General features: G+C 34.6%; 3 protein-coding genes across 5 annotated transcripts in view; 2 read left to right on the forward strand and 1 right to left on the reverse strand.

The window, feature by feature from the left end:
• LOC137391437 (ribosome biogenesis protein NSA2 homolog) overlaps positions 1–1,420 on the forward strand; it is a 28,189-nt gene extending 26,769 nt beyond the window's left edge. Inside the window, exon 7 of the mRNA XM_068077914.1 lies at positions 799–1,420. Coding sequence (XP_067934015.1) covers positions 799–918 — 120 coding nt within the window. The 3' untranslated portion in view covers positions 919–1,420. The remainder of the gene's footprint in view (positions 1–798) is intronic.
• Positions 1,421–2,112: 692 nt separating this feature from the next.
• On the forward strand, positions 2,113–11,043 carry LOC137391435 (transcription initiation factor TFIID subunit 1-like). 3 transcript variants are annotated; one of them, XM_068077909.1, is made up of 4 exons: positions 2,113–2,277; positions 3,999–4,132; positions 8,336–9,516; positions 10,361–11,043. In XM_068077909.1, exons 3-4 carry the CDS (start codon positions 8,341–8,343, stop codon positions 10,547–10,549), a joined length of 1,365 nt encoding a protein of 454 aa, XP_067934010.1. In that variant the 5' UTR covers positions 2,113–2,277; positions 3,999–4,132; positions 8,336–8,340; the 3' UTR covers positions 10,550–11,043. The 3 variants fall into 3 exon arrangements, with proteins under 3 accessions (XP_067934010.1, XP_067934013.1, XP_067934011.1); XM_068077912.1 differs by having other exon boundaries at positions 2,113–2,273; XM_068077910.1 differs by lacking the exon at positions 2,113–2,277 and adding an exon at positions 2,351–2,424.
• Positions 11,044–15,038: 3,995 nt separating this feature from the next.
• The window catches only part of LOC137391434 (flavin-containing monooxygenase 1-like), a 43,955-nt gene continuing 32,374 nt past the window's right edge, over positions 15,039–26,619 (reverse strand). The window contains exons 5-11 of the mRNA XM_068077908.1: positions 25,378–25,626; positions 23,857–23,922; positions 19,801–19,936; positions 18,856–19,081; positions 17,706–17,892; positions 17,289–17,436; positions 15,039–15,428 (exon numbers count right to left, since the gene is read on the reverse strand). Coding sequence (XP_067934009.1) covers positions 15,268–15,428; positions 17,289–17,436; positions 17,706–17,892; positions 18,856–19,081; positions 19,801–19,936; positions 23,857–23,922; positions 25,378–25,626 — 1,173 coding nt within the window. The 3' untranslated portion in view covers positions 15,039–15,267. The remainder of the gene's footprint in view (positions 15,429–17,288; positions 17,437–17,705; positions 17,893–18,855; positions 19,082–19,800; positions 19,937–23,856; positions 23,923–25,377; positions 25,627–26,619) is intronic.

The following is a 26,619-nucleotide window of genomic DNA, read 5'->3' on the forward strand; positions in this document are numbered from 1 at the left end:
CAACATTTTTACTGGTCAATTTTCACGTCAAGATTAATCTGGTGTTAGGTCGAAATTACACAAAAATGTTATTGAAACCCTAATCTGTAATGTTATCTGCTGCTGTTAGTGCAGTAAGAATTAGTGCTGTCAGTTAACTTTCAACTGATTTGTTATGGTGATTTCGAGACCAGTTGTTTGTATTTGAAATTGTCTGGTTTTGATAAATCAGTGAGCGTGTCCAACTAAATTGGTTCTCAAAGGTGTTATGGGATTTATTTTAAACAATACATCAGAATATTGTGTCCTTATCAATTATATTATCTATTATTACTATAATAGATAATGTAATTGATAAAATCCAGCAATTTTTTGTACAGAAATAAAATTGGCCAATGCAAAAATTGAACTATTAAAAGTGCCTGTCAATATTTGCTATGGAAACCTGTCTGGTTAATTTAAAGTTTCAACTCGTAAAAGTATTACGGAACAAGGGTTCAGAGTAATATTTATTAGTTTACAAGCTCTTGTATAAAACCTTACCTGATGCAGCACTCCTAGGGCATTAGATCAGTTCCTAACATTTGTTTTTGATAAAACTAGATTCACTAGAAAGGACCATTTAATCAGATTTATTCTAGCATTATGGTTGCTACATGACCTTAGTCTGACAGATGGAATGGTTTTCTCTGTCTCTCCTCTTAATCACTGGCATGATTACTCTTATCTGCTATATCTCACTTTTTTTGTTTCTAGTATTACTTAACGCTTACACGGAAATATCGGATACGTCTAATAGCCTGCTGTTTTCTATTGTAGGTAAATATAAGCGAGCTAGGCTTGGTAACTCAAGGAGGAAAGGTGGTCTGGGGAAAGTACGCTCAAGTTACAAACCATCCAGAGAATGATGGCTGCATCAATGCCATTCTGCTTGTGTAAGCTGAGAGGCGTGTCTCGAGTATCTTGCTCTGAAAGAGTGATTACCTCTAGGCATAGATAAGCACAAGGGTTTGCAGCTCGTGCAGCCTGCTATACATGAAAGCCGAGAGCTGGTGCTATTGTTGGCTGCGTATAGATGACTCATTCGATTGCTTACGGCGATTAGTCATTGCTCCTTTGACATCTTTATAACCATCGTGACATCTGATGGTCGATCTACCTTTATTGTACAATAATATTTTAGAGCATCTCTAGATCTTGTCCTTATCAATATATATATATATATATATACATACATACATGTGTATATGTACCACTCAATGAATATGAATACTCTGGCAGCTGACTGACTGTGTACTGTCAGCATATCTCAGTTTGAATAGAGTATCTCACATTTATACAGTGTCAGTTATTGGTCTCTGTTCCATGCAAGAAGCTGCCTCGTAGAATGGTTGACATCTTGATGCCGCTATTTGTTGTTCAACAAGAAGCGATCCGAAGTGAACTACATGAATACTCTGGCAGCTGACTGACTGTGTACTGTCAGCATGTCTCAGTTTGAATAGAGTATCTCACATTTATACAGTGTCAGTTATTGGTCTCTGTTCCATGCAAGAAGCTGCCTCGTAGAATGGTTGACATCTTGATGCCGCTATTTGCTGTTCAACAAGAAGCGATCTGAAGTGAAATACATGGATAAAAAGCTGGCTGGCCACTATTTGAATGTTTGCAATTGTTCGGCATGTTTACAAGTATAGTTACCGTAGGTTATCTTCCAATAACTAACATCAATGTTTGTCTAGTAACTGTCAATAACATGTCACGAAATAGTCCAAGGTGAATATTGCACTGTGTGCCCAATATAGTAATCACAGGCAAGGGCAAGGTTACTGGAGAGAGGTTAATGCTGTCTTGTAAGTATAGCCAATGAATAACACCGTCAAATGAGAAATAAATTGGATCCATTCTTAGAATGATCTGCAGTGAACCACCACAGCCGCACCTTGAGAAGTTGCTGTGGAATGCTTTCCTTGTAATAAAACTAAGAATTAGTTTTGAAGTTGATTCTCCAACCAATTCATCACTACTGTTGACTAAACGCATCAGGTACACCATTTGTCTCCTGCTCACTCAACCGCCTCTGCTCTCTCTTAGTCATCTCGACCAGCGCTAGGCTCGGCTTGTCAATTACACTCTAGTCATACTCTGGAATCCGCGCAGAGCAACAACCTCTCGGTGTATTAGGAAAGCTAGACAGAATAATCCTGAGCACTGAACGGTCTCTATGAGAAGTCAATAATAGCATTCATTGGGAAGAGGAAAGCAAACATACAATAGATACGAACAATTGCATAGTAGGTAAGCATGCCGAGAATCTCTAACCTATTGTTAGGATAAGATTAGCTGCGCCTGCCTCTAGTGAGACTGTTTAGTGAGTCATCGCTAGTAGTGCATGCGGCTGTGCAAGTCCTACATCTCTCTATCTGTCGATACTTTCAGAACTTGGTAAGGTTTAGTAGTCTATTGTAGTTTACTACCAGTAGGTACCTACATTAGGTTTCAGTCATGTAAGTTCCAGTAGGTCGTACATGACTGAAACACGACAGAATGCAGTCGGTTGTTTCAATGTAGCACCCTAGTACTCAATAATGTGTATATTTCACATAGAAATGTATGTTTTATGCAGCAGATGTTGTAGTAGATGAGCATCCTTGGTCTTGAGCTCCTAATCTGTGAACAACGGATCTGGGTTTGATTCCTAGAAAAATCTACCGATCGTGGAAATATTTCTCTTCTGATCTATAATGTGGACAGCCTGAATGGCCACCCTGATGCTAGATTAAGAACATATAAGTGTAAGGTATTTGTAGTCCACAGGCTATCATAGTGTATAAAATCTTTCATCTGAGATCTGGCAATTTAATCTAGATCTCGTTAGGCTGGCATTTTGACCTAACTTATTGACCATATAGGGCCTAAGTATTTTATGATTATCTATTTATTATTATAATCTGGTTGAATTTGGGTCAACTTTTAACTTGTAGCCAATCGTACACAATTTGAACTACTTTCAGTAATTTAGTCATTCTCTATTACAGCCTATTTTTCTTATTATCTTCAAGGGGCTTTACTTATCTATGATTGGCCAACCTGACCATCAGCTGTAATAACTGATCAATATTATTAACCAATTAAAACAATGTTTAGGGATCAAACTGCTCTGTGATATTTAGCAGCCTTATAGATATGTAGTGGTCTGTTGCAGCATATCCATATGCGCAATGCTGCCAGGCACCTTTTAAATATAGATATGTAGTGGTCTGTTGCAGCATATCCATATACGCAATGCTGCCAGGCACCTTTTAAATATAGATATGTAGTGGTCTGTTGCAGCATATCCATATGCGCAATGCTGCCAGGCACCTTTTAAATATAGATATGTAGTGGTCTGTTGCAGCATATCCATATACGCAATGCTGCCCGGCACCTTTTAAAGAGGTTCACTGACACTAGATAAATGCTGAGCTCCTATTTAGAATCACCCATTTGCCATCATGCCTGAGCATACTCACTCACTGCTAGTTAGCTACCGGTGAACAAGGACCTTTGCAGTGTTCCATCCTCTCACCTTATTATTCCAAGATGTTTTTTTAATTGGCCTATTTTATCTTTCCATCTTTTTTCATCGTAAGCCATTGCAATGGTGTCCAGTCTGATGGTCCATCTGTCATTGTTTGGCATCTGTCCAAGTGCCATCTGTCAGCTTAACATTGTTATTTCTTTTTCATTCAATATTCTATCCATGATTTGTGTTTGTTATTATACCCAATCTGTTGATTAAATAGAGTAAAAATTATTTCAATATTAGCTGGTCGGCGATATTGATTCTAGAAGCATCTTCGAGTAGAGCTGGTAGGTGTTACTAGCATAATGGGTTGCCGTAGCAGTTAATCTAAAAATGGTATTTGTTGCATCAATGAGTCAGAATTGCATTCAGAGTTGCATGAAACAGTCTAACTCTAAACTACTCTAAATTCCTTCTGGTTATCGCATACTTTATCTCAACTATTTCATTTTAGCTTCAGTAAGATAGCGAGTTGATCCAAACTATCTACCAGATAGTCGACTCGGCGAGGATCCGTATTCGCTTACTGAACTCGCTTGCTGAACCGTAACGAATGGTACATTTCTGAGCCGTACAATAGCAAAACAGGTAAGACGACTCTGCTCGGACATTAGTCGTTGGCAGCCAGCTGTTGTTTCAATAGCTCGTGTATGAACAGTAGCTAGAATTCTATTCATGGCTTATTGTTGATAAGCCGAGATGGATGTGTCATCAACAAGAAGTGATACGAGCTTTGTAGTTGTTTACATTATTCAATTGAAGGTCTAACGCATACTCTCATACTCCGAATGGTTTGATGTTTGTTTGTTTTTCAAAATTTAGCTGTTAGGTTATCGTAAGTTTACTTGTAGCACTAATTAGTTGTGTGTGCAATAAGCTGGGCAGGAGGTGAAGGCATGAGCACACTCTTTAGCTTCTAGGCTGTGTCCTTGTCATTGAAGGCTAGTTGTCGAGATTGACAATTGACCACTCGATCAATTGACAATTGATTTATTGGCAACCTATTGGTCAGTCATTAGTCTCCAACCCGTGGATCAGAAAGCAAACAAGTGTTTTTCTTCTGGCTTTGTGCCATGCTTTAAAAGAACTTGCAAAACTACACAGTACTAAAACTACACAGTACTAAAACTACACAGTACTAAAACTACACAGTACTAGAAACATTTTGGCTCAAAAGCAAAAATTGTTGTGTGTTACATTGCCGTACTTTTATAAATTGTTTACTAAAAGTTTGGAAAATGGTGTTAGCAGCAATCAATATAACAATATTGTTCTGCTTAGCTGACAATCACATGCGCTGCAATTAATAGGCTTTATTTAAATCTGATAATTATATATACCAACAAGATAGAGCATTCGCTCTGAATTTACTATTTAAGTAAATAGTGTGACTCTACTAATATTTGACATCTTTATTAGCAAATTAAGTATGATTTCATCTATATATATATATATATATATATATATATATATATATATATTTCCTAAACCATAACTGTCACGAACAACTTTTATAGTATTTTCTAGGTAAATCAGACACGCTGATTCCGATTTTGTACTCAAAATAAAGATTAGTCCACTAACCTTCAAAGTCATTTAGGCTTTTTTAAAGCGTTTCAATATCCGTTTCGAAAACAGCACAATCGGCATTTCAAGCTCCGCCCATAAATATGTGACGAAACCTAGCTTTTTCAGAAACGGAAGTACGGAATGTTTAGTCCGATTTAGAATAATAGAGATGGGTGTCTTAAAACCCATTATTATCTAAATCCAGCCTGTAAAATAATTTCAGTTTTTTATGAAAGGGATATAAACTATTTAAAATTGCTCGCAGCTTGTTACATGACGTTTAAATGGGCTGGACGCCGAGAAAAATGAGCTCAAAAAGTGCGGTTTTATCACAAGCTAGCGTTGTTATCGCGCTTTTTAAATATGCAATGCTAAATAGCTTATCTACCTTTCAGAAAGGACTGATATTATTTTTAAGGCTGAATTTAGATATTATTGGATTTTAAAACACCCATCTCTATTATTCTAAATCGGTCTAAACATACCTACGTAACTTCTGTTCCTAAAAAGCTAGGTTACGTCACGTATTTATGGGCGGAGCTTGTTATGCCGATCGTGTTGTTTTCGAGATCGATATTAAAACGCTATAAAAAATCCTTCATTACTCTGAAAGTTAGTGGCTTAATCTTTATTTTGATTACAAAATCGGAATAAGCGTGTCTGATTTACCTAGTAAATACGATAAAAGTTGTTCGTGGCAGTTATGGTTTAAGGTTGGTCATATGTACATATCATATACCATATAGCCCATGGACAGGCTAGTTATTTTAGCATTGCGTCCATACGTTACGATGCCCCTGTTAAGAAAATTTTTCATAAAGTTCAATTACTATATCTGGTCTCAAGTCCAATTCTCCTCACGACAATTATATTATGTCCACGGGAAGAGCCTCTACATTCTTTCACTGTTTGGTCAGACAAAGACAGTACGATATCGCATTTTTACATTTGTACTAGTATCGAGAGGTATATGTATCGTCGTATTCAAAGTTTTGATAGATATATTCTGGTGGAACAATAACCTTTTTAAACACATACATTTCTATGCAAGAATTGTTCTTATTAATTCAACATATTCAAGATTTTTGTTTTCTCAGATTGTATTAATTGTATCATTACCGAATCATCTTTTATTGTAATTGTAGCAAAACCGACTTAATATAGCTATTACTTGCTAATTATTTTACATTTGTATCTAAACTCTTTTATAGTTGTTTTTATTTTATCTTAAACTATTTCAACTACACAAAACACTTTTCTTATGATATGTAGTTTGAAAGTTAGAATGGTAAATGTTGTTATATGTTAAATACAAATCAATTTCCTGTGCGAAGACGTTTTTATTACTCGGGCAACGCCGGGTTGTACAGTTAGTAGATAGTAAAGTAAGATACAATTTTTTTTAATTCAAAAAATTCCTGAGCAGTATGCGTTCCTATCGTGTATCACACTATCACTTTTATAAGCAAAGAATTTTGTAAGCCATACAGCTCCAAGCAAGTGTAACCAAGTGTTTAGTTTTGATAATAAAATGCCATCAATCCGTATCCTATGTACAACAAGTGCACTGTTGATACGAATTTGTATACATTCCGTGTTGAGGCTCGGAATTGCCATTGCTTCCCTCCTATCTAAATTATCATTGGTGTTACCATAAAATCACCTTCACATGCGTTCACTATGATGAACTAAGTCTAATGTATAATACAACGTACTGAACTTTGCTTCCGTAGATGTATGTATGTGTGGGCAACTCCTCAAAGATAGAGTATGTTAGCTTAGCTGAGTGCGAGCAGCAGCTGTGTGCATGCATGTGTTTTAAGAGCATTGCTGCTCTAAAACAATAGCTTCGAGATCTTGGTGGGGATGTTTGAGTCATGGCGGGGGAACGTCTACAGCTGAAGTTTGAGATCTTGGTGGGGATGTTTGAGTCATGGCGGTGGAACGTCTACAGCTGAAGACATGCAAGATTGCAGAGAAAAATCTAAGGTTGAATGTCATTTCTGTCATCATCATTGGCCTTTTCTGGGAATTTAACCTTGGCATGCTGAGCAGGGGTTCTAGATTAGTAGGTCATGGCTACGTAAATGTGTAGGGAGTAGCTGATATCCTAGTGGTCTGGAGCACATATCTGAAAAAACGCAGGTTACAGTTTAGTTCTAAGAAAATTGGTGACACGGAGGGTGTCCAAACTTAAATTGCTCTGACTGCTAAACCATCTATGAGAACAGCTGATTGTGATAGAAACTTGCTGACAGATTTTATGGTTCTTACTGTCTGGAGATGTATCATGTTTGGTAGCCAGTAACTAGTCTGGGTATACCACAGGAGATGTATTGTGTTTGGTAGCCAGTAACTAGGCTGTGTATATCACAGGAGATGTATTGTGTTTGGTAGCCAGTAACTAGGCTGTGTATATCACATGAGATGTATTGTGTTTGGTAGCTAGTAACTAATCTGTGAATACCACATGAGATGTATCATGTTTGGTAGCCAGTAACTAGGCTGTGTATATCACAGGAGATGTATTGTGTTTGGTAGCCCGTAACTAGGCTGTGTATACCACATGAGATGTATTGTGTTTGGTAGCCAGTAACTAGGCTGTGTATACCACAGGAGATGTATCATGTTTGGTATCCAGTAACTAGGCTGTGTATACCACAGGAGATGTATCATGTTTGGTAGCCAGTAACTAGGCTGTGTATATCACATGAGATGTATTGTGTTTAGTAGCCAGTAACTAGGCTGTGTATACCACATGAGATGTATCATGTTTGGTATCCAGTAACTAGGCTTTGTATACCACAGGAGATGTGTCATGTTTGGTAGCCAGTAACTAGGCTGTGTATATCACATGAGGTGTATTGTGTTTGGTAGCCAGTAACTAGGCTGTGTATATCACAGGAGATGTATCATGTTTGGTATCCAGTAACTAGGCTGTGTATACCACATGAGATGTATTGTGTTTAGTAGCCAGTAACTAGGCTGTGTATACCACATGAGATGTATCATGTTTAGTAGCCAGCAACTAGGCTGTGTATGCCACAGGATATGTATCATGTTTGGTTGCCAGTTCAACATTGCGTTGCATATGAACATATTTCCAACATTGTGTTGCACTGCTCACCTACCTTGAATCTAATGATTTCACTATAGGAAATGAAAATCTGTAGTTTTGCTCTTACTCGCATAATTTACGAGTTCATAACAATATATTTATAGACAAGATGTCCGTGTCGTATAATTATGATCGTCAGAAGATGCCACACCCGGATTCTTCCTCGTCATACGACCAAGGCTATAACTCGCAGCCTCAGTACTACCCTCCTTCAGTCGGCTCAGATGGATTCAGTGACCTCAGCTTCAACCCTTATAGTAGCAACCAAACTACCCCGCAATATTATGGCTACACCAACAGCAATGTTTTCTCATCCGACAGCAGTCGACATAAATTTGACGTTCAGCGTTATCCTTTAAACGACAATGGAGTTAGAGCAAGAGGCAGTTCGGCTGATTCTGACGTTTATGGTCATAGACCTCCGAGTATAATAAGTAGTGTCGGTCGCGATGCTGATATAGAGTCTATCGCGAGTCATCGAACACAGTCAACAGTTACATCATATGGCGTAGAAAGCAATACAAGTATGTATGACCAATACAGGTACAATGGAGAACTGTACAGGCCGGTTGCCGCTCCGAGAAAAGTTAACTCGCAGGTAAAACGACTCTTTGGAGAAATTCATCCTAGAATGCTTCGACCAGAAGAGAAGCCAATAGTAGAAAGTGGTGAGGAAACGGAAGATAGCATGAGTGTTGGCTCTGCCATTATCCCTCGAGTGGCGCCAAGGGCGAGCATGCGAAAAAGCAAGTCTGTAGCATTTATTGAAGACGAAGCAATAAGATTGGAGAATGCCCATCTCCACAGCATCCTAAAAAGTTCGAGTATGCCCTCGCGGCTCGATACCTATGGCAAAAAACTAACTGTTCGTTTTGAGCACGTTGATAAATACGCCGACAGCAAGCCAAGACGTGACATAACGGATTACTCTGATATAGACAGCGACCACGGTGGCAAATCAAAAAAAAACAAAAATAAACATCAAGACATATGGAATCATGTTGCGCCGGTAGGTCCCAAGCCTGCACGGAATTCTTGGTCGAGTTCACAAAAATCATCCACAAAAGGCCGCAGGAGATCGTCCTCGGCTGATAGATCAAGGCAGCCAAGCCGTTCAGGTAGTCGGGTTAGATCATCATCCGCATCCAGCGTCTCTAAAGCAGCTCAGAGATCACCATCAGCGTCGAGGAAGTCTTCGCATAACTCAACTCACCAAAATTCAAATGGTCATACCTCATCGGATGAAAAACACAACGACGGAGAGAATGGAAACGTTACTATCACAGTAAGATTATCATATGGTTGCATACAGTTTAACCGAGATACCAATATGTCATGAATAGTGATTTATTAGGTTGGTGAACAGCTGCTAGGCCCAGGTGTGTAATTCCTTTGGCTGTAACATTGCTCAGGCAAGGGTGGCATTAAATCAATTACCAATGTGCAATGGACAGACACCATTACCTAACTAACAACAATAACAGTGGTGCTTTCGCGTCAATAACTCTTTACAGAGACGACTCATTGAATCAACTTGGATATGTCTCATTTTGGGTAAAGACTTGACAAGACACAGCTACTGATCATTTCTCTTCATCGATGACGTGACAGTCATTCTGATGAATCAGTATCACTAGTCGGCTGTAAACTAAATCAAAGAAAATTCTCATGGTTGTAGCCATGACCTTAACTGAAACCTTTTCTTTTGTAATTATAGGGGAAGTTTTAAGAAATTAGCTTCAGCCGGCTTCAAATAGTTTATAAGCGTGAGTAGCACTAACTCAAATATGAAACAAAGTTAAACATGAACTATAGAAGCTCTAAGTTATTATATATCATGTTACCGACATTTTTGGAACATATAAAAGCAATTTTTGAATCCAGCCTCAAATAACAAACCGCATATGAAATAAGGGTTTTAATAAACCTTATCAGTTTAAACATGGGAGAGAGCAAACATTAAATACCGTATATCAATTCATCAAATGTGAGTATCCGTACGCGTTGTTATCTCTACGATTATCTGCTAAGCCATATTGACTGTGGGCTGGTACTTTGGAATTATGATTCAGATGATAAAAGTATTAACTTATAGCGGAGATGCCTTATCATCGGTGATGTCATTTTAGATGCCAGAGAACGGCAAGTCAAAACGAGCGGGCAGTATGATCAACGATATTGCACACAGCGGAAGGAATGGTCAAGGCATCTGCTCTGATCCGCAGAAAGTCTGCAAATGGGTTCTCATAGTTGGAGTGCCTCTAGTCATTCTTATTATTGTGGCTATAGTAGTATCAACCATAGTCAGCCAATCTTGATACGTCCCTCTGCTAGTTCTTATTATTGTGGCTATAGTAGTAGCAACCATAGTCAGTCAATCTTGATACGGTTCGATTAGTGCAGTCCATGGCTATATAATTTTATAGTCCAACCTTTCTAATGCTAGCAGCATAACATCGTCATCTCATTGAAGCTTTTTGTACAACTTTCTTGCCTCTTCTCTATTTTTGTACTTGTTGATTATGTCGATCAGAGACCAATTCATTACTTCCAAGTACTGTACGTGAATGATGTCATAGGTGATTTACAACGGTTAGGGTTATTAGTTTTCATATATATGCTTTTTTTAAATATAAATTATGCCATTTTAATTCTTTTATTATGTCTTTATTAATACTTAAACTTAATAAATATACTAATGTGTAAGAATAGAACCATCTGCTTACCATCAGATAATAATAAATATTGTTGTAGTAGTTTTTATACCAAACTAACATGACTTCTAAGTTTAGCGCTTGAAAGATTTGCAAAAATATGCTTTTAAATTATCAAACGGAAGTAAAAAAATATAAGTTTTTTGACAAATAGCCAAGAGTCGAGATCTTCTAATTTTATTTTAATAATTGTGTTTCTCTGAGATGATCTTCTTTATGTTATACGTATTATATATATATATTTATATATATATATTTAAATATATATATGTTTAAATATATATATATATATGTATTTAAATATATATTTAAATATATATATATATATGCAGAAAAGTGTGATATTGGAACAGCTAAGATCTTGAGACGAGTGGTCAAACTCCCAGGTCTCTGGTAGGAGACCCGAGTTAGAGCAGAATTTACCACCCATACGGGGTATCCGGGGTGAGGAAACAATTTTATATATATAAATATATATATATAAATATATATATATATAAATATATATATAAATATATATATATAAATATATATATATAAATATATATATATAAATATATATATATATAAATATATATATAAATATATATATATATATAAATATATATATATAAATATATATATAAATATATATATATATAAATATATATATAAATATATATATATATATACATATATATATGGGACTTCTACATCCGAACTGACAAGCATGTCCTAGCAAACCAACCAGATATAGTGGTGGTAGACAAGGAGAACAAGAGGGCTACTATAATAGATATAGCAGTACCCAATGACTACAATATAGCCAGCAAAGAAAAAGAAAAGGTAGAGAAATATCTCCCTCTTGGAGAAGAGATTGAAAAGTGCTGGGATGTAAGAGCAACTGTAATCCCAGTAGTCATTGGGGCACTGGGCGCAATAACACCGGCGCATAAAATGTGGCTTGCCCAGATACCAACAACAATCAACTCAGGTGAGTTGCAGAAAAGTGCACTATTGGGAACAGCTAAGATCTTGAGGCGAGTGCTCAAACTCCCAGGTCTCTGGTAGGAGACCCGAGTTAGAGCAGAATTTACCACCCATACGGAGTATCCGGGGTGATTTACTTATATAACAAATATGTATATTTAGTTATATATATAACTAAATATACATATTTATTATATAAGTAAATATACATAATTACATATTAGTTATCTATATGTATACTTATTTATGTATATATAGTCAAATATGGATAACTCAAACTTCATGGGACCGACCAAACTATATATAAGTCAAAATCGTAAATGGCTTGCTTCAACTTGAAGGCTTCTAATGTAAAGTTAAAAGAAAATTTTATCAGAAAGTATAGAGATTTTTCAATCACTTGAGATTTGTTTGTTGTTTTAGGTGATGTAACTGCCAGGACGTTTTCAGATTAAAATTGGCAAAACTTAATCGCTGTTCAAACGAAAAGGCATCTTTTTCTTTTGAGCGTTTTAACCAAGATCAATTTTGCAGATTTTTCTTTAAGTTTATCCGAAGGGTATCTCACTTTTCTTTGCCTTCGAAGGACCATCGCTAAGCGGATGTTTGGTAAAATCTGATTTTTGCAAACCTTTAGAAAAGTCAATAATGAAAATATTTTGCCGATTATGGGAATAACGACGCCTTTGAACTACTAAAAGTTGAGGTTTATCTTTATGGCTTTGAATAAAGTGATATTCTAAAGCGATAACAACCATCTCAGTAGCGGTTGGGCAAAAAGATGTTCGAGTTGACAAAGTTGAGCTCGAGTTATCTAAAGCAATTTATCATTGCGTGGGAACGGACCAAACAAATCTGTTCAAGTTAACCATGTGTTCGAGCTATCCGAGGGCGAGTTATTCGAGTTTGACTGTATATGTATTCTAACCTGTATATAGATATATATATGTAGGTAAATAATATATATTTATATACTAGAAATTCCACTGTCATACAGCCCATGACCAAAGTGATATTAGAAAAAAAGAAAGGGTACTGATGGTTGAGAAATGCAATATTAGCAGTCAAATGGCACTGCAGCGCAACAGGATAACTGCAATGGTAGCTGTAATGTACTGGGTATGGGTGTTATTATATACAACAAACAGCAATAATGAAAGGAAAAGATGTTTATATTTTCCCCCTGCAATAGGAGAAATGCAATATTGGCCAATATTAGAAGTAAAATGCACTGATATTATTAGAATAACCAATATTATTAATATAGTAAACCAATTAATAGAAAACTAATTAATAGAAAACCAATGCACAATTTTGTTTACATTTCAAAGCATCATAGCTAACAATATCGAGAAGTTGTGGTATTTATATAGATTTCTAGAAAATTTATTTAAAAAGTGTTTGGTCATGACAAACAGCAATAATGAAAGAAAAATATTATATGTCTATTATAATCTCTCCCCTGCAATAGGAGAAATGCAATATTGGCCAATATTAGAAGTAAAATGCACTGATATTATTAGAATAACCAATATTGTTAATATAGTAATACAGCAATAATAGAAAACCTACAAGCGTTCACTCGTCTGGAAGATTTCTGCAAACTGCAGCAAAATAAAAGCTGTTATAAAAGTGTTATAAAGCTGTAGGCCTAATCTACTGTAATGTATGTAATTCAACAACAATAAAGAAATATGTTTATTATAACTCTGAAATGCAAAATTAGAAGTAAAATGGCAAGCTATTGTGTACTATACACAGTTTGAAAGTTGGTTGGGTTGAATGTAGAATGGTTTTGATAGCGATCTTTAACAGAAAGCGAGTATGAGCATTCACACGTCTGAAAGTTTCATGCAAACTGCAGCAAAATAAAAAATGTTCTCGTCATAAAGGGGCATTGTAGTTCGGCCCTAGCTTGTACATGGGTTGTAAAGAATTTTGGTTAACGTTTTAAAAAATGAAACCTTCGGTGATTTGACAAAAAACATAGGCTAATAAACTGTGTACCAAAATTTCGTACCTATAAATCGGTCAATGCCTCAAAAGGTCTACGTTTATTACAGAAACCTTCGAATAAATTCGATTACAGGTAAACAATGCCATAGACTGGTGAAATGTGCACGCTATTTTTTCGCGAAATGCGCACGACTTAATCGTTCTATTCTCTGTTGCCCGCCGTTTCAATTTCCGGTCTTAACTTTTATTAAACCAAGCTTTTCAAGCGTTTTGTGACGATTTTCGTCCTAATCAATCTGTCTATTTGTGTATAATCCGATCAGATGGGTAAGTTTTAAAAGATTTTCGAGAATATACAATTACTTGGTAACATATTTAAATAGGCCTATATGTGTTTTGTATCGTTATTATACTTTAACTAATCTACAAAATGATGGTTAAATTTGTTGATGAAATTTTATTACAAGGGTTCGTCTCATTGTTGATGAATAATTTTCGTAAGTTGTGTGCACATGCTTTTATCATAAAAATTCCCAAACTTCGCATCAGCTCGTTTGGTCGTGGGATAATATATGTTATATACAATATAAACATATATAGTAAATATATATATTTGTATATAATATGTATTTGTATATAATATGTATATATACATATATATATGTTATACATAAGATATATATAAATAAGATATATATAAAATTCTTTAATATATTTAAATATATATATAATGTATACTAGCTCTGCTTCGCGGCAGTGCCCGGGTATTAAAATCAGCTTAAAATCAATGAGAAATAATGAGAGTTGCCTGCCACTTGCTATTAGCCTGGCAATTTGACATTGGAAAATTTGAGTACACTTATTAATGAGAGCTATTCGTCTCAGTGATGTTACGCAATCACCCTGTGTAGTACACAAAGCCGTTAGATTTTTGCTCCTATATAGCGACATATATTGGCCAGTAAACAAATCAATCTCTGTGGCCTAATTGGTGTCGGACTGGCAAACGGGAGGGTCTGAGATCAAATCTTCTTCGGTACAGATTTTTTATTCCAAGATTTTAATAGCTTTAGCTGGAGGAACACATATACACATACACACAAACTTTTGAGGAATATATATATATGGATACTGGCAGCATATTATGATGTAAAAGGAAGAGGACGTGTTAAAGAGTTTTATTGTAGGAAGAGCAACAACAAAAAATCACACACTAAATTTTTTAACTGACAGAACTTGCAATACACGAAATCAATACTGTCAACTGCATCAACATACTGTGACATAATAAGACATTCTTGTACATAGATTTATCAAATATGTAGAGGACAGAATAGATTATGCCAAGTCTATAACAAATACAACTCTCAGTTCTAAAGGCTTCAAGTGTGATAGTATCACTCTACTATCTCCTTAAAAGGATGATAACGTGACTTGGCTGTTACAACGTTTCGCCAAGCATCCCGTCTTTTACCAGGTCCAACTTGTCGATAAATGTAAGGAAAAGCAGGTCCAAAAATGGATTGATAAAATCTGTATGGACTTTCAAGTATCAAGCCTGCAATTCAACATTCTTTCATCTAACCAACAGAAAAAACTTTTGCATTAATGCGACTAACAGAGAGACAGCGCAATATATACACAAGCAAATATTTCTAGCACTTCACCTGCTAGCATACAATGTAATTATTATACAATACAGCTGTGTTGAGCAACAATACTGTGTTATACAATACAGCTGTGTTGAGTGACAATACTGTATTATACAATACAGCTGTGTTGAGCAACAATACTGTATTATACAATACAGCTGTGTTGAGCAACAATACTGTATTATACAATACAGCTGTGTTGAGTGACAATACTGAATTATACAATACAGCTGTGTTAAGCAACAATACTGTGTTATACAATACAGCTGTGTTGAACAACAATACTGTATTATACAATACAGCTGTGTTGAGCAACAATACGGTATTATACAATACAGCTGTGTTAAGCAACAATACTGTATTACACAATACAGCTGTGTTGAGTAACAATACTGTATTATACATTTGTTTCATAACAATGAACAATTTTAATTAAGAGATCGGCGTTGTAACTAAATTATACTTTGGAAGGAGTCAAAACAATTTAATATTCTATAGTTTGGCTATAGCTATTGTTCTTATGCTGCAATAGTTTGTCACCTGGATATCAGGTCAAGTGTTTGTCAGTTGGAAATGAGTGAACAAGTGTTGAGCCATGCTGCGCTCAGAAACCAAAGTCTTGCCTGGAACGGGGCATCTTTTACGTCATAAAGACTAAAAATTAAAACTACCTGCAGATTTTGATTGTTAAGGTTAGAGAGTTCGATGATTAAATTTGGACACATATATCCTGTTACTGTTATACAGCTTCAACTATTATGATATCACATAATATATTACTATATATTATGTTATATACAATTATACATATAACATTATGTTATAACAACGTATGAAAGTCCCAAAGACCTTTGCACTTTTCAAGCATTTATAAAAAGCTAGCAACTCCCACTGTTATGCAATACATGATTAGTCTATTTTTAGAAACAACCAATAGATTTAATATAGATCTAGAATTAGCCAATATATTTTATATAAATTTACAATACTTGCCAATAAAATTTATTAGTAATAAGAGGTTAATGCCTGACATAACTGCTTTCTCTTAAAACTGACAACGTACTGAGATAACAGTGAAATGTCTAAGCCTTAAGGCATGGAATATAGCAGATGTTATAAAAGATGAAGATTGATTTTTAGTAAACAGAAGCAGCTCAGCTGCTCCCACTCAGAGACTTCTGGTAGCTGTCACAGTAAGGGTCATGCTAACACATGACTTACTGTGCGCGCATGAAATGTAGCTGTCACAGTAAGGGTAATGCTAACACATGACTTACTGTGCACGCATGAAATGTAGCTGTCACAGTAAGGGTCATGCTAACACATGACTTACTGTGCACGCATGAAATGTTCGAAGTTAATAATTTTCAACATGAGTCTGGCTTAAACTTTTTCTTTTTGTAACAAAATATTTTGCTCAAAACATTAAACAAATATACAAAATATTTTACATTGGACGTCTAATCTAGGCTTAACCCAGTGAACCTGTAACTTCTGACACATACCAATGTGTGTAAAAGGTTTGCACTGGAATGATATAACTAAAATTACATATCGTTAGCTTGTTTTTTTCTCACTATAAGTTGTCTTCTTTTCATGTATCATTAATGAGATAACTCCTACTGAATTGACACAGTTGATGTTTACAGGCAAAGACCCTGGCTAGAATTTTTACCAAGTTGATGTTAGCTACTGCTTTATGTTTATAACAAAACTTTTTATTCCTAAAAAAGCAAAAGTATGTATTATTGAAATCGTAAACTGACCTTTGGGGTGGCAGCCTATGTAGGAGGCTATTTCGGAGCAGTATGGAGTTACGTGCATGTGAATCTTTCTTGCTAACCTAATTTTGGTTTTAGTAAAAATGGTAGTCTTCGTTTTCATCGCTACATTGCTGGGCAGCTTCATCTTTCCCTATTAAAAAAATTACTAACCCTATAAACGAAAGCTTTATATGTTCTGTTATTACCTTGATCATGGTTTCCATGACAACTCAAATACTACAATTCAATACTACATCACAAATAACTCACTTTAGGCATAGCAAAGAATAGTAGAACATTCGCTCGCACAATTTGAACAGTGTTATTAGAAAAAGCAATTTATATTGAGTACATAAAATATGCTCAAAATGCTCTGACTGGAAGTTTGAAAGCTGAATGGTCAATATAAATTTAACCCACCGAGAAAACAGATACCACCCATCTTGCTTGAAGCTCAGTGACAGGTGGCACTTGACCATTAATTCTGACAAAACCAACGAGGGCAAGGGTGTTCTTCTCCAGATGTACTGGCCATACAAGTCGGTACAAGTCCCAGTTGTCAGGGTCTACTATGTCTTTAGTCACCATGGGCACTTTTACCTCGTAGCTGAAATACTATTTCAATAAGTGAAACATGCAAACGGTAAGCACTCTTTTACTCGTTATCTATTATCTTGTTGTCTATTATCTATCATTATTACTATCTATTATTTGCTATCTATTATCTATTATTATTACTATTTATTATTTGCTGTCTATTATCTATTATTATTACTATCTATTATCTGCGGTCTATTATCTATTATTATTACTATCTATTATCTGCTGTCTATTATCTATTATTATTACTATCTATTATCTGCTGTCTATTATCTATTATTATTACTATCTATTATCTGCTGTCTATTATCTATTATTATTACTATCTATTATCTGTTGTCTATTATCTATTATTATTACTATCTATTATCTGCTGTCTATTATCTATTATTATTATTACTATCTATTATCTGCGGTCTATTATCTATTATTATTACTATCTATTATCTGCGGTCTATTATCTATTATTATTACTATCTATTATCTGCTGTCTATTATCTATTATTATTACTATCTATTATCTGCTGTCTATTATCTATTATTATTACTATCTATTATCTGCTGTCTATTATCTATTATTATTACTATCTATTATCTGCTGTCTATTATCTATTATTATTACTATCTATTATCTGCTGTCTATTATCTATTATTATTACTATCTATTATCTGCTGTCTATTATCTATTATTATTACTATCTATTATCTGCTGTCTATTATCTATTATTATTACTATCTATTATCTGCTGTCCACTTACAGTTATTTTTACAGATTAATGCTGACTTTTGCTTGATATGTACTCCACTTAGTTTAAAACTGTCATTTAAATAAATTGAAAAATTAAATATTGTTTAGCTGCGTTCAAAGACCAGTATCTCAGCTCGTCAATAAGTTGTCTTTCCTTGAGAGCTTATAATATTTTTACCTAAGTTGCTAAATTCCTAAATAAAAGCCCAATTTGTTGCTTACCCGGTTCCCATGAGAACAGCATCTACTAGTATTTCCTGCCCATCTGAAAGCACAACACTGTGTTCTTTGAACTGGGCTATCGCCGGCACAGGTTTCACTGTGCCATTCACAAGACAAGGCCATATATAATCACAAATAGCACCTGCTGTCTCTTCAGAAATTTCAGGAAAATCGTATTTCTGATAATCTTTCTTTGTAGATTTTTTGATTTTTCTGTACGCAGCCACTAAAAGCATAATGTGTAGACATGACACGCACAAAGGAACACGGATTTAAAGTTCTTAAAATGAATCTAGTTTCCAGCCATTGAGCTTAGGTTCACCAGTCAACTCAACAAAACAATCCATTGAAGAAACTAATGCAAATCAAAGGGCAGATTGGCCAAATATTGCCAGTAGGTATTAAACATCATGGTTTGGAATTAATACGCGTCTCTGTATAACATAACAGGATCAATAGTTTGTTACATATAAATCCAATGGAGTATCTGGCACCTCATCTTCTCTTCAAATGTTGACTTGTCTTTAGATCAGACAAATCATACAGTTTTTGTCTGATTTAATATTCTTGATAATTATTAGTTTAACAACAGAACATTTACTACATGTCTCTGGTCTGAAAAGCTTAACTTTTTTATAATTTAACCTGTTTGGGAGGATAAATATGTTGTGTTCTCACTGTAATGTTCTTTATTCCAGTACTGAGTTTACAATGCATTGGTAAGAGAGTATATACCATGTATATCACAGTGTATACCCAAGTATATATATGTATATGTATAGAGAGCTGTTATAGCAAAAGTATTATCCTGGAATTATACATTAAGCGAGTAAAAGTAATCTGTAATTATTCCATAAATAACCAGCTATGTATAATGACATAGCCAATATCATTTGCCATGTAATGCACTGGCTATCCATTGTAATGTCCCAACAAAATACTTACGTTCTAGCATCCCCGTTAGCCTTTTGCCAAGGAGCCAGACAACAAAAGCAAGAAATAAGGTCCAAAACAGGCCAACTGGATTCGCATAGTTCCTTTGACCAATGGCTACTCCTGATCTCGCTGACAGGTACACGGGCTATAATAAGGTACACAGGCTATATAGCTTACAATAAAAAGTTATCACGAATAAAAATGTACTAAATCATAAATTTGTTAAAATTTCTATTATCTTAGTATTATTTTACGCTTGCATAGCTTGTAACGCTGAGATGCTTGTAACGCTGAGATGCTTGTAACGCTGAGATGCTTGTAACGCTGAGATGCTTGTAACGCTGAAATGCTTGTAACGCTGAGATGCTTGTAACGCTGAGATGCTTGTAACGCTGAGATGCTTGCTATGTATATGTATTCGAATGAGTTTAAATATTTGTGGCATTGTTAGCAATGCTTTTCATAAAGTACAACAAAGTAGGAATTATCCATTAGAAATTAGCAAAAGGAAATAAGCAAATGACAGTTAGCAACTAGCAAAAAGCAATTAGCAATAAGCAATTGGCAATCTTTTTTGTAATTTGTAGAAATACTGTACAAGGTTGTCCAAATCACAAACGTATTTAGTATTTTTATCATACAAAAATTACTTACAATATATAATATAAATATTTAGTCTAATTATTAGTGGCTATGTATTGCTACATATTCTATATACATGTATATAAATCTCAGTGTTTGGGTGGCTGTTATTCTGTGAACCGGGGTGTCCAGCTATAGCTATTAAAATGTTGGATTGAGAAGCTCGCTTCGAACAGGATTTGAACGCACTGAGTTACAATGGTTGTAAGTGGCACAGTGGTTAGACACAAAGCTTGCAACCACGCATTTAACCACTGAGCTACACAGTCCTTGGAGTTCTGTCGCTCTTATCATATGTCGTATACCCTTTTCTCGATTGCGCACGCTAAATGACCTATTAATTGATACATTACGCTCACAAGTTATGGTGCCCCTATTATGAAATATTTTTCGGGTGACGCTATAAAACCCGGTACTGTTTCATCCCCGCCATACACGGACGAATTTGTTTTCCGCCATGCGATATCAACAATAATTTCTCACGAAATTAAACTTTGGCGATTGTTATGCGTTAACTCTTTGTGAATCCGTTATGGTAAAAACGACTTCGCAAACAGATAAGTGATACACTTTTAGTTAAAAGTTTGAAGTTTACTAAAATACATAATATATCTTTCTTGAAGTATGTTTTTTAAGCGAAATTCATTTAAGTTAGATTAAGTGTTTATATTACACTTCTGTCTCAAAGGTAAAAACTCTGCATGTAATATTTTGTAATGTTCCATTTTCTTGCGGATCATAATACAAAATACACTAAAGTTGTTCTAGGTAACTATAGTTAACATAAGATTAACATATGGTTAACATAAGGTTAAAATATGGTTAACATGTGGTTAACATATGGTTTTGTTACTATTTTTTTAAGATAATTATTTTGATAGTTTTTACCAAGAGGTGATTGCATTGGATAATTACTGTGGGTTTCTATACCACTCTATACGTCTATACGATATTTTCGCCTTATGATGCCAACACTGAAACGAACGAAAATCATATAATCGTATACCAAATAATTTTTCATCGTAATCGTTGCAAAACAGACTATATTTAGCCATCACTTGCTAATGATTTCACATTTACATTTAAACACTTTTACAGTTTTATTTTTCCTCTTAATTTATTTCAACAAAACACTTCTTTCATGGTATAAAATTTAAAAGTTACAGTTATTTGAAAAAGTTTGAAAACCTGTACAGTTGTTTTATTTTTTCCTCTTAATTCATTTAAACTGCACAAAAAAACGCTTGTTTCATGATATGAAGTTTAATAATTAGAATGGTAAATGTTGTACATGCAAAACAATAAATAAAGTTTTTGTCCAAAGACTTTTATATTATTCGAGCAATGCCGAGCATTCAACTAGTATTTTATGTTTATAAATTCAATCTTGTAAAATGTCTGCAAGAACCTGAGCTGAATGCATTTAGTTTAGATGAAGCAGATAATAGATATCAAAGTTAGATATAGAACTATTTCCTACAACTTAGTAAATTTATTTAATGATGTTACTCTAAATTATTTTCTTGTTATGTTTCTGTTAACCGCTGTTTCCAAGCAGATATTCAGTAAAATTTAGAACTTATCTTTGGAGCTAAATAAAAAAGTTTTATATTAATAATGTTAATATTAATATATATTAATGATGTATACTATATTGTAATGTTTATATTAATGATGTATACTATATTGTAATGTTTATATTAATAATGTATACTATATTGTATTGTTTATATTAATAATGTATACTATATTGTAATGTTTATATTAATAATGTATACTATATTGTAATGTTTAATTGCAATATCTTTAAAGGTTGACCTGCAAAAACATTCACATTACAGTTATTTGGTATCAAAAGGTTCACTATGTCTTACTCCGCTATGTTGTAGGTGCAAAATATATGGAAATGTGATTACAAGTTCTTAAAAACTCAAAAACGAACAGTTAATTGCAGCTATCACGAAAACGCTGTATGTTGGAATCCCTTTATTTTGATGACTTACTCAACACGTCATGGCTATTGTTTTGACACGTGCTGTTATCATGTGAATTGAAAGGCCAATAACAGGCTCAATATAAAATGTTTCGTAGCACTAGTTTATGACTAATACTTTGGGTTCTACTAGAAAACGTTATCGAATATAGATGCTCGCTACTTTACAGTTTCACTTCAGCTTGTCTAATCATCTATTCGTAATCTGATCATGTGACCCATACTTCCTGCCAAATAGCGTGAACAATTTTTGCAGCATTTTCCGGCTATTGCAAGTGACCAGCAGGCGCTTCATGTTTATTAAAGGATGATATGCACTCCTTCGAGCTAAGGTTAACAAATTAAACTAATTTTCAGGCAAGGTTTTGAGATACCAGTGCTCAAAGTGACAGCATTACATTGATGACGAAATAGGCGCGTAAGGACAATAGATATGGTTTTATTGAATGCGTGAAGTATATTTGCGAAGATATTTTGACGAATGAGGTTGCATAAAAGTGTAAACAGAAGCACAGCGTGTTCAACTACGTCCCATTTGAACCGTTTTGGAAAGGGATTCCAACCTACAGCGTTTTCATTTTTGAGCTTTTAAGAGCTTGTAATCACATTTCCACATATTTGGCACCTACAACACAGCAAAGTAAGACATGGTGAACCTTTTGATACCAAATAACTGTAATGTGAGTTTTGCTGCGAGTCAAACTTTAAAACTGATTGCAGGGCCAGAATTTAATTCGTTGTGTCAAAATCTCCTTTGTTATTTTGCCTGAGTTGCTGCTATTTGCTATTCAGAAATATGTTGTATTAATACAGCAATTGAAAAAACTGACGGATAAAAAATCGAGTGTAATTACAACCAAGAACACGGTATTTTATTGGTAGTAAATCTAATAGTTTAATTTTAAAATTTAGGCCTCGACTTTGCTTATAGAGTAGTGATATAGGTAGCACTGCTACTCAATTAATATTTTAATTATATCGTTTGCCATCTTAAGATCTTAGACAAATAAAATAAATAAAATGTGTTCAACACAGAAAATTACTGTCAGATATTTTTATTGCGCATATATATAATGATGTCATAATTACGAACAGAAATTTCTGATTAATCTAGCGCTATCAAAGTCAGCAATATTTTGATTATCCGTGCTATTACTTATTATTTTCTCTGTTGTTATTTGTTATAAGTTGGAAAAACAATTTTTTACAAAAGAATATGTCAAGAACCAGATAATCCTTTGTTAAGTGATAAAAGATATATAAAGTTAAGCGATCGTAGATAAAAAGAATATTACTAAAGATGTAAATAATGTACAAATGAATAAAAACAGGCGTTACATGAACGGCACTCTAATGAAAGCGCGCACAAGCAGCAAAACAATCCGCAGTGGCATGGTTTGAACTTGAAAGAAGTTACCGTGTATACTTACATCGCTACAGGTCTCTTGTGCAATGTTTCCATTATTGCTTTCAGTATCATGATGTGTTAGATTAATCTGAAAGTTTGTAAAACTAGCTACAAAATGCAAAAAATGCATGAGTTTACAAACAACTACTAACCGAACATATTAATTGCTAGATATAAACAGTCAAACCTTTACATACTACAGTCAAATCTCTACATATTACTGTCAAATCTCTACATATTACAGTCAAATCTCTATATACTACAGTCAAACCTCTACATATTACAGTCAAATATCTACATACTACAGTCAAGTTTCTACATTACAGTCAAACCTCTGCATACTACAGTCAAACCTCTACATACTACAGTCAAACTTCTACATACTACAGCCAAACCTCTACATACTACAGTCAAACCTCTACATATTACAGTCAAACCTCTACATACTACAGTCAAGCTTCTACATATTACATTCAAACCTCTACATACTACAGTCAAACCCTTACATACTACAGTCAAGCTTCTACATACTACAGTAAAATCTCTACATACTACAGCCAAACCTCTGCATACTACAGTCAAGCTTCTACATATTACAGTCAAATCTCTGCATACTACAGTCAAGCTTCAACATACTACAGTCAAGCTTCTACATACTACATTCAAGCTTCTACATACTACAGTCAAGCTTCTACATATTACAGTCAAACCTCTGCATACTACAGTCAAGCTTCTACATACTACAGTCAAGCTTCTACATACTACAGTCAAACCTCTACATACTACAGTCAAACCTCTACATACTACAGTCAAGATTTTACATACTACAGTTAAATCTTTACATACTACAGTCAAACCTTGACATACTTCAGTCAAATCTTTACATACTACAGCCAAACCTTGACATACTACAGTCAAACCTTGACATACTACAGTCAAACCTTGACATACTACAGTCAAACCTTCACATATTACAGTCAAATCTCTACAAACTACAGTCAAACATTTACACATGGATTTAATTCATACAAGCTCTGCTTCGAATGTTAAAATCATCATATGTTGAATCTAAAGTTCCTATAAGAATATACTGTAATTTTCTTAATTTGTTCCATAACCTAAAAATATTTTCTATGTAAAATTACATATAAAAAACAAAAGTAATGAAGTAACTATCAATAGAAGTAAAATTTGATTATCTTACTTTGAGAAATGCGAAAAGAAATGTAGGCTCAACTGTGCATGAATTCAACGATGAGGGTGAAGATTGAGATATATTATGTAACTTTAAATAAATAAAGTTTAAACTACTTTGGCATATGTTAGTTTTATTGCTTTTGTATTATATGTTTTTATTTTATATTGTATATTATACATTTTCATTTCCATATACGCAACTGCAATGCTAAAAAGACTGAGTACTCCGTATGATGAAAATCACTTCAAAATTAAATCTTTGCTGGAATTTCACATTTTATGTTAGAAAATCTGTGCTAAGGCAGTTATAAGTAGCAGCTTGAAAGTGAAGGAGGTCAGTACATACCGATGACCGACTCATAGCAATATCTGTTGCCATGTCTAGTCCACTGGAAGCGTTTCCAAGCACTAGTACTTTCTCGTGAGAACTAAAGTCTTTACTGCCTTTGTACCCGTGAGAGTGGATTATTCTCCCTTTAAACTCCTTTATCCCTGGAAAGTCAGGAATGTATGGATATCCATTGATACCCGTGCATAAAATGACTCCATCATATCTAATGGTTGTTGGTCCAATGTTGTTGTTTAGATCTTCAACCTGTGAAGGTAAAAGGCAAAGCGAGAAAACTGCAGATTACAAACTGCCATCTTTGTGTTGAAGCGGGTCACCTCTATTGTTGCTAGAAATCTAAACATGCCATTTGATGCAACTGCATACGCTGGCTGGAAGTAGACTTTATAGCCTTCATCAACAAAGACCATAGACGATGTAGTAGTTCATGGCTTTAGTAACCACCTGACTTACGACAGATTGTTTATTAAAGAGTTCCAAGTTTGAGTTTAAAAAAGAATCGTTAAATAACTAACAACTAGTTAACACCACTGTACATGTCACCATTTAGCCAACACGCGAGTGTGTGATACTAATTAGTTAACATAGAAACAAGTACATGCTATTAACTAATTAGCACCAAAGTAAATGTTATCATAAGCTGGTGTCTTTTTATAAAGTAACCAGTGGAATGCCCGTCGTTGCACAGGTATTAAAAATCAGCTTATAAACAGTGATTGCAATGCCATACTTATCAACTCAGATTATAAACAATGCCATTTGTCATTAGCCTGACACATTGCCAATGGCTAATTTAAGTAAGCTTTTAATAATCCATAAAATGATATAACGTAACGGAGAACGGAGAACGCTAACACATTTTCACCCACATAGCGACATATGAAGCTCGCTGTAGCTACCTTGGTAAGGCATTTGCCTAGTGAACAGAAGGTTTTGAGACCCAATCTTCCATGATACGGATTCTTCATTCCAGTATTTTAATGGCTATAGATGGACGCACTGAATTACGCACAGATACACACACAGAGCTTGAGATTTATATATATATATATATATATATATTGATACCACTTCATCGTTTGTCGTGTCTATCATGAATTATGCCAACCTAATGTCATATTAGATATTCAAGTGCAACTTTCTAATTAGTAACACAGTAATGAACAAGAGTACGCTGTAACTTACTATGTAATAATGAAGAACAATCACTTATTCAATGTTTCTGTACTACCTCAACGC

Source organism: Watersipora subatra, chromosome 3 (genome assembly GCF_963576615.1).
Source record: "Watersipora subatra chromosome 3, tzWatSuba1.1, whole genome shotgun sequence".
NCBI classification, from domain to species: domain Eukaryota; kingdom Metazoa; phylum Bryozoa; class Gymnolaemata; order Cheilostomatida; family Watersiporidae; genus Watersipora; species Watersipora subatra.